An 8,806-nucleotide genomic window follows, 5' to 3' on the forward strand; every position below is an offset into this window, starting at 1 on the left:
TCGTTTGTTACCCCTCAGAATAATTTGTGGCTATTATTTGCAAGCACTTATTATATTGACCGAAAACGAGCGTGCACGTGGCAACTTTTGTGATTGCTCTACTTGCAGAAATAAGTGGGCAATATTTTAATACTGTCGACCGGGAAACTAAGTCGCCCGCAGTAGTCTGCGAATTCTCAACAACGACACCATGATACTATATAACATGTTTTTGTAAATTAGATTTGCATAACATACTCAACAATAACAGCAAGTCAATAGCCGAAAAGGTGAAGGTCCAGCAAAAACTTGGGATCTTTTCCGTTTGTGCCCCCCCCCCCCCCAGTACGTTATGCGTCCCCAGTTACAGAGCACGTGCCATTACATAGTAAATCATTATGTAAAAATGTGGCACTTTGATCTGGGGGGTGCAAATAATATGCACCCACTAAGCTGGGGGGGGGGGGGGGCACAAACGGAAAAGATCCAATCTTGATCAGATAGTCCTTAGATATAACACCTTTCTCCTTTTTTAGATTAGGATTTTATGACCTAACGAATATGATTATTCTTTTGGTAACATGATTGAGTGTATCTTATCTTGTATGTGAATTGAACCCTTTTATTGATGTCTTCTGTGACCGGGAGGGGCAGAAGACGAAAGAAATTGCATTTTGTTTGAAACAAAAGAAGAGAATCTTGTCTTGCTGAAAAGTTATGACCCAAGAAACGTGTTGCTGTAGCCCTTCTGTAGTTACTCAGGCACCAAACGTCAACCAAGTTTTAGAAGATGAGTGCAACGATGAAAAGTTCTGGTACGCGTTCATCTCCAGCTCCGTTATCACTTTTGCCACTGGTAAGTTTCTTAGCCCTGTCCATATATAAGGTGTCATTTTACGAGGAAATACTGAAGTGCTAACTTTACATTTAGTAAAAAATACTAAATAGCTCTTCAATATAGTAAAAACTCAATAAAGGAATGACATATGTAATTTTGTTGCCCGATTATGACGGAAGCAGGTCATAATAGAATCAAACCCGCCTTCAGTCGTTCAATTCGGGTATCCCAAGCAGGCTAGGATGTAATTGATTTTTTGTAACAATTATTTTTGTCCTGTTGGTTTCCTTCATCAGTTTTCTGTCTGACAAACATAGTTAAGTTAGAGATTGTTTCCAAAAGCTATAGCGAGACTCCAATGGGGTTCGAGAGCTTTTGGTTGTCGGATGTATAACTACAGTTCAAAATTATGAAGATTTCGCTCTATTTATTTTTTTTACTGCCGACAGTTATTTATGAAAAACTGTAGGCTCGTTGTTTCATCAGATAAATACAGTAAGAAGTTTACCTGAGCTCAAACGTAGACAAAAATAAAATGTAGAGAAAGATTTATGATTTTCATTTTTACCAATTTTTTTGTTGTCAATTTCTCAAATGTACTCAATGACCATTGAAATTTCATCAGTTAGAACTTACTTTTTAAAAGTACCTGTAAATGATTAGTTTTTTCAGAAGAACCCGTTAATGGAGTGTTTAATAATATTTGAGTATGTTGTTTCTAGGTATTGTAATTTACTTCCAAAAGAGTTCACTAATTTTTTTTTTATCGAGGAGTGACGTTTATTGCCTCGACTTCTGATTAATATTTGTCACCAGGTTACAAACATAGCTTTCATGAGTCCAAATTGGCTGATTCGTTAGTCGAGGAGTTTTGAGAATTTTTCGGCTGATTTACAACAAATGTTTAAAACTCATTTAAAAATCGTTTTTCATCAATTTGTTCTTCTGTTTTGAAGCACTTTCATTAAATTGTATGATTTTCTCTGAAATCAGCATTTTTTGAACTATCGATCAACATTGTGCACCTTTCAGATATATCAGCCGGGTGTCCTATTACTCAAGTAAAGAACAACTGAATTTTGACTTATAAAAAAAATTAAATACGGGGTACGCGCTCACCGGGTAATTTTGTCGGCTTGTACCTCTTCGGGTACGCGCTAGTTTGTCGCTTTTTAAAAGTATTCTCATGCTCCTTTCATCTTTGTTGGCTTTGCAAATTGTTGGATGGTTTTATAGAATCTTCTTTCGTTGTTTGGACAGTATACAGTTGTCTCACGAACAGAGCGGAAGAAAGACCTCTGGCAATCAAATAAACAATATTGCTTTTCGAAACATTTACTTTTTTCCTCAGCCGTACTAACAATCAGTTAAATGTCCCTTATTTTCCTCCAATTTTTTATTGCCCCACTCTATCAATTTTTTTTTAACCAAAATTGATTTAGAAATGTCGAACAGCTGCTTTTCTCTCCAAACTTTTTCAAAACTCCTAGCATGACCAACGTCTACGTCTTTGTGATCTTCAACTTGCCTAGCGCATTTGTGCTACAATGAACTGCCCTATTTCATATGAAGGTATCCTTTTGATAGTGGGAAGTAACCGCTACCCCATTTTGATGACCCTTCTTTCAGAAAGGTATGAGTTCACTCATTTGAGTATGAGTTCATGTTTTTAAGGCTTTGAAAATGGGTTTTTTCAAATTTAAACTAATTCTTTTTACATTTTCATGACTTAGTCTAACTAATCGAAAAATCCAATGCCTTTTGCCTTTTTGGTACAAGTAATCTATACCGTGGTTTTTATGACTTTGTATATTGGCTTGGTACAAAAATCCAATGCTTCTTGGTACTAGTAAAACTATACCGTGTTTTCAGTTGATATATAATGGCTCTTATTACTTTGTATGTTTGTTTTAAAAGATCAGTGAACTTCTGAACTATGCATCTTGATCATAATTTTGTCGGCCTGTAGTTTTTTCTCAGTAAAGACAACTCAATCGTTTCATTTTGAATTAAAGTTTATTTTCTCTAATGGTTTATAACTAATGGTGTTTGGAGGCTTTTGTACTACGAGTTTTCAAAACGTTTTGATTTTAACATATATGCCTATTTTGAGATTTATTTTCTATGGTTGAAGTATCACTTTAATGACGAGTCCCATTGATATCTAATGAAGGCTCAAAGGAACATATTTATTTGTTCTTGTGAATTCTTTCGGTTTTGACGGCTGCAACACCTTTCACGCAAAACTTGAATTTTTATTTTTTTACCGTGTTTCTTATTCTTTTTGTAGTTCTTGATTTTGCAGTCATCAGAGTTAGTCTCATCCATGACGGTATCATCAGCTTATTGCTGAACTGAAAATTAATTTTTGTTTGATGTGTTTTTTGACCGATGTCTTTAGAGCTTAGACTTTCATGAGAGTTTTTGTCAGTTTTCTTTACTGGTCAATATTTCATGTTCATTTTGTCTTTTCCACATAGACCTTTTACCAAAAGGTCCCATTGATAATGAAATAGACCCCAAGAGAAGAATTAAAATACTTGCATTTTGCCATATTTTTTTTTACTGGTTTTCAAAATTGAATGGCTTCATTACTGGTAAACTTGTTGGTTAAATTTTTAGTTCTGTCGATGTTTATTGTTTTTTGTAGCCTAATCGTTCTAACATATTAATTTGAATAATAAGCCCATTTTTTTTCTTAGGCTGTTGCAGGTTAATCTGTTTCTGGTTTTAGTTTAAATCGGATGTTTTCTATGACTTTTCAAATCTTTTCAAATCAATGGCTTATTGATCTTTGTCACTTCTTATCTTCTTTATGTCAATAGGTAGCTTAGTCTCTGTAAAGATAGGCTGTCTAGTCAAAATACAGTCTTATTAACTGTTTTGTTTTCAACCAATGGTTTCGTGGTTTTGATACTACGATTTTCATTTGAGGTTGTTTTTCCTCCTTCCTACAGCATCACACTAATAAGGAGGTCTCATTGGCGTTGAAAAATAGTGCAATTTGTTTTTTAAATGTTTTCAGTGAAAAGGTTGTCGTTTTAACGGCTGCGACACGGTTTTCTTGTTGAATTTTTTGATTTTATGAGGAAATTTTTGCCTGTGTAGTATGACATAGTTTTAGTCGTATGACAATCTAGATAACGACTGGTCTGAATTTGTTCCTTCTTATGAGGTAAAATTTAACAGGTATCGATCGCTTCCTCATTTATTTATCAAGAGGTATAAATAATTCGTTTATTGATTTCAGTTGATACCGAATAGTTTTAATCACTTAGAAAATAATGGTTTTCAAAAACTGAAATTTTACCCTTTCTGTTGTCATTTTTATGGAGTCTCAGTAAGGATATGTCTCATATCTTTTAATTCCCTGTAGTTTTTAGGGTAAACGGGTTTCATCTCGTTTTCGTGATAAGATGATTGCTGATATCATTTACTTGGTGTATTTGGAGGCTTTTATCTAGTAAGTTGTCTTAGTGCAGTTTTCTTTCAAAAACTGTGATAATTGAGGAACGACAATGATTCTGTCTGTTTTACAATACCGTGTTTAAATTTGAGGGTTTCAATAATATGGTAATTATTGTTGTTTTTGTTTGTGCCAGGTTTATTTGTCATCTTGGCATGTCGGGCACATGTCATGTTCAAAAAGGATGAAGAAGACAACGATGATGAGACAGATAACGAACACAGGGACAGTCCAGGGGGAGGACCACCGGGCGAGGAGGAGGAGAAGGCGGAGGTGGGCTGGCTCACCTCGCTCAAAGATTGGGCCGGAATCCTCATATCAGCACAGACCACCACCGGCAGAATTCTGGTTCGTTGTCTCACTGAAAGATTTGATATCTCACAATTGCAATTTGATCTAATTAAAATCGAATTTTGCCAGCAGATTTGTTTTGATTTCGGTCTAGGAATCGGAATTTGGATTGCATTATTAACTTTAGGACGAAGAATAGAATACACAATGTAATACTTTGTCACAATTGAGGATCTAATATCGCTTTGGGGTCAAGGATCTATTGATACTGCTATTCATTGATTTTTTTGTTCATTGCATCTGGCGATGTTTAGCATATTACGTCTGTTGAGTCGTTGAGTAACCATTAATGAGTCGGCAATTTTAAAATATTATAAAACTGAGGAAAACAATTGCGTGGGATTTCAAAATGTTAACGTACGTTTCAAAAAAAAAATGTCAGAAATATTCAAATGCTGTTCAGTAAAATCTGTCTGGGTTGGAACAGTTGCCACGGTTTGGACAGCAAACCTCGATTCGCTGTCCAAAACAGGGAAACTGTTCCAACCCAGACGTTTGCTTCAATAAAAGTTGCCCAAGTTACAAAAGGGCACAGAATTCAAAAATAATGCTGCCAGTTACACATACTTAGAGAACGATTCGTTGAGCCCCTAAAGCCAATCAACGCCAAATGGAAAAAATTAAGAAATTGGTCAGTAGCATACTTAACTGCTGTTTACGAAATTATTTTTCACTTTGTCTAAGGAAAAAAATTTTCTTTCGAAGTAAGCAAATTTTGCAAAAGTTGATTTGACCTGATCTATTCAGTTTTTTACGAGCTTTACAGTTATACCTTTTTCAAACATTATGTACACAAAACATAACAATTGGCCACATGCGTGTTAACAAAAAAGTTCCCCTGGCGTAAAATCCCAGCACCCAAAATTGGGAATGAAGCCAAAAGATTAAGCAATTTAGGGTGAATGTGTTTTGTTTCAGATGGTGTTCATGGCTTTCAACAGTTTGGCTGCTTTCGTTATCTACCTTCTCTACACGGGATCTGAGTAAGTTGACCATAAATATGAACACTAATTCAATCACTATCAATCAGCCTTTCCATTTATAAAATGGTTATCCTGATCAGAGAGCATTTTTTTTGTTCTAACTTTTTTGTAATAGGAACCTGACTCAAAATATTTAAAAAATGGCAACGGCCATTGATATTAAAATGTCAAAATCATTATCAGTCGAAAAACTTAACATCTCTGATAATTTTATCATAGGAGTCCAATTTATTTCCAACTTTTCGATTATCCAGGGAATTATTCTCTGAATTGAAATTGAATTTGACGCTTTAGTAATCTCGGTCCTAAATGTGGTCCACTTAAAGATATTGCTGCGTTTTGTCTAATGCGTTTCAACGTTCGTCATTGAATGTTTCTAAGTATTTGTTTTCGTTCTGTTTGTTTTCTTTTTTCTTGGTTGGTCTTGAATTTTGTGCTGGCTATTTATCTCTGGCTATGTATGTTTGAGTGCGTATGAAACGTCATTTAGGCACAATTTGTCTCTTTAGGAAAATCCTTTTATGTTGGTGGCGGTTTGTGTTTGTGTTGCGATGCGTTTAATTTTCCCTTGTCCACAAAACAATGCATATCACTAATGTCCAATAGATAAGTATCACTGCAACTGTCTTCGATTATTATTACAACTATGGCCTGGTTATTCATACATTCCACTTTTAAATGCCATTACGAACAAATTCGCGCGGTTTTTTTTTCACTTGAAAAAATAATAGTAGAAGTGAGCTTGAACTGTGAAATAAGCAGAACGGAGAAACATGAAACGAGGCGATACAAATCTGTTTCAGTCAGATCAGAGTCAATAATAATCTTTTAATGTTTTTTGACGTCTTAGCAGGATTGAAAAAAAATTGAAACCGGTTCATAGTTAGAGCAACAATGTTTCAAGATTTATGTAACTAAATGACCTTGTCCACTACAATGAAATCATTGAAAAATTGAAAAAACCATTTCTGGTAAATCTAGGAATGGAGATGCACTTTATTGTTCCGAGGATTTTGTTGTGTTGTTCTTTTTGCTTATATTCTAGTATCTATAGTGTGTATTTTGTGTTGTGAGAGAGTGTTTTTGTGTGAAAGTAAGTGTAAGGGCGTGTGTTATTGTGCGTGTGCGCGCGCGCGCGTGTGTGTGTTCGGGGGTGGTGGCTGGGGGGGGGGGGGGGTGCGTGTGAGTGAAACACCATATTCAGTCGCAATTTTTCTTCTTTTGTGATTAGTTAATTCTAATGGGGGAGTGCTTGACTTTCTTGCTTGAAAATATCAACACACTGACTTCGAACTTATTTTAGTGAGTAGTTAACTGATGGGGTATTGAGTTTGTACAGCTTAGCACGGCAAATTAGTTCTGCTAGGGTTTTTGGGGTAAGGTATTTGTGGTAAGGCGTTGGGAATTCGTCAGTCTATTTAGTAATGTGTGATAAGTTATGGTTGTTGTACTGAATTGCTTCTTAACGACATAAGGGAGAGAGGTAGGGAGGAAGTACAGAGAGAGTTCATGGTATAATGCGTCTGTCTATTCAACAGTATTTGGATTTAAATAATTTAAGTCTTGCTAATAGATTGTTTCTTGCACCGTTTTGGCGATGAGTCAATTAATGGCACAGAAAAGAAAAGAGCTAAATGATGAAACAGAAAATTGAACCAAGTGTTGGACAGATAAGTTGAGTGCAGAAAACGTAATTATTTTGATATTTTTTCAGTAGGAGCCATCAGCTTTTTTCTCTAATTCGTCAAAATCTTTCACAAAAAACTTTATTCAGTATCAGTTGAAAGGTCTTTGAGCTACGAAATCTTTGATGATAAGTGTCAATTTGCTGTCAAAGAAAGTTTGTAGCATTCATGTTAGTCCTGATGGTCTTTTCCGCTTGACCAATTTTTTGTCTATCCCTAACCAACTTTTCGTCCTAAAAAAACGGTGTATGAGCAGCTCTCGCCTTAGCCTGATTAGTCTCTAATTATGCGATTCACGGAGAGTATTGAGGAGACACAAAATGGCTGTGATAGGCGGTTCTTGACTCCCTTCCCCATTCACCACCCCGCTAACCCTCAAATCCACCCTCCTCAGCCTCAATCCAACCGTACCCCCGAACGCTCAACTTCCATTAGGCAAAAACAAAAGCACGAAGACATTGTTGCGGTTCAGTTATGTTCAAGATGTTTAATCGCTGTGTAAAGTTTTTTATAGGTTCGGACCACTCATCTTTTTCTATCCACCATTCTGTCAGCTTCCCTCTTACCTAGTGAATCTAGCCACCCTAAGTCTAAACAAATTCTGAAAAAGTATATTTAATAGCCGCCATCAGCCTGTCAATGGCTTTTATATAGGCGCTCTCCTTTTTTAATTCGCTTTGCCTTTTGCTCTTTTTTGTTTTACATAAGTAAAAACTTTCACGTCTGACACTAATCTTACCTCACTCGCTGATACAACGGAATGAATTTCGAAATCTTTTGCTCATTAAATTACGCAATGTAGTGAATACGGTCAATTTTAAAATAAAATTAAAAAATGGGATACTTCGATAGAGCCAGTTCATTAAGTCATATAGCATTAGATTATCAAAGTTCATCGGAGCGATTGCAAGCAGGTCTTATTATTTTAAAACTTAATGGCCTTTGGTTATGAATCTGATCTAAGTTAAAATTTAGAATCTAACAGAAACTGCCAATTAAATAGCTTTTTTGACATTTAAAATTGATTTCTGTCAAATTTTTCTTTTCTTTACTGTTTCAATCCCGATGTGCGTAGAGGTAGGATATTTTCCGTCCATTTGCCGGCCGTGTTTTTGGTATTTGACTTGTGAGGCTGAAAATCAGGTTTTTCTCTTTAAATTTTCTTCAGGCCAAATAAAATACTGTTTTTATGAAATCAGTTCCTTTTGTGCCAGCTCTTTAGGGTTGCGTATGTACCCAGTAATTTGGATCTTAAAACTTCTTTCAATGCATTTACTATGAATCGGCCAATGGTTTTTAAAATCAATTTTAAAGCTTTTCCACAGATTTGTTAGCATAAAGGCCAGTCGCTTTTTTTAAATTTTGGTCTATATTTAGTGTGACTGCTTTTTAAGTACGTCAGAAGTATTTTCCAGTGAAATGGTGCGCTGTTTCGATCGGTCTTTGTTTTTGTTTGCGTTTTTTTTCTGGACTGTTGCGATTCTTGTTTTGAATGTTGCATGTT

The 8,806-nt window shown here is 35.5% G+C and overlaps 1 protein-coding gene across 1 annotated transcript; it reads left to right on the forward strand.

The window, feature by feature from the left end:
* Positions 1–502: 502 nt before the first annotated feature.
* On the forward strand, positions 503–5,759 carry LOC142335095 (calcium-activated potassium channel subunit alpha-1-like). The gene is made up of 3 exons (XM_075383443.1): positions 503–835; positions 4,420–4,631; positions 5,553–5,759. Exons 1-3 carry the CDS (start codon positions 697–699, stop codon positions 5,619–5,621), a joined length of 420 nt encoding a protein of 139 aa, XP_075239558.1. The 5' UTR covers positions 503–696; the 3' UTR covers positions 5,622–5,759.
* Positions 5,760–8,806: the final 3,047 nt, after the last annotated feature.

Source organism: Convolutriloba macropyga, chromosome 2 (assembly GCF_964194025.1).
Source record: "Convolutriloba macropyga chromosome 2, txConMacr16.3, whole genome shotgun sequence".
Taxonomy (NCBI): domain Eukaryota; kingdom Metazoa; phylum Xenacoelomorpha; order Acoela; family Convolutidae; genus Convolutriloba; species Convolutriloba macropyga.

Excerpts from the sequence above, each read along its gene's own strand:
- LOC142335095 (XM_075383443.1), top strand. The coding sequence starts at position 697 with ATGACCCAAGAAACGTGTTGCTGTAGCCCTTCTGTAGTTACTCAGGCA. Across the intron at positions 836-4,419 it reads CGTTATCACTTTTGCCACTG|GTTTATTTGTCATCTTGGCA; the intron begins GTAAGTTTCTTA and ends TGTTTGTGCCAG. Across the intron at positions 4,632-5,552 it reads CCACCACCGGCAGAATTCTG|ATGGTGTTCATGGCTTTCAA; the intron begins GTTCGTTGTCTC and ends GTTTTGTTTCAG.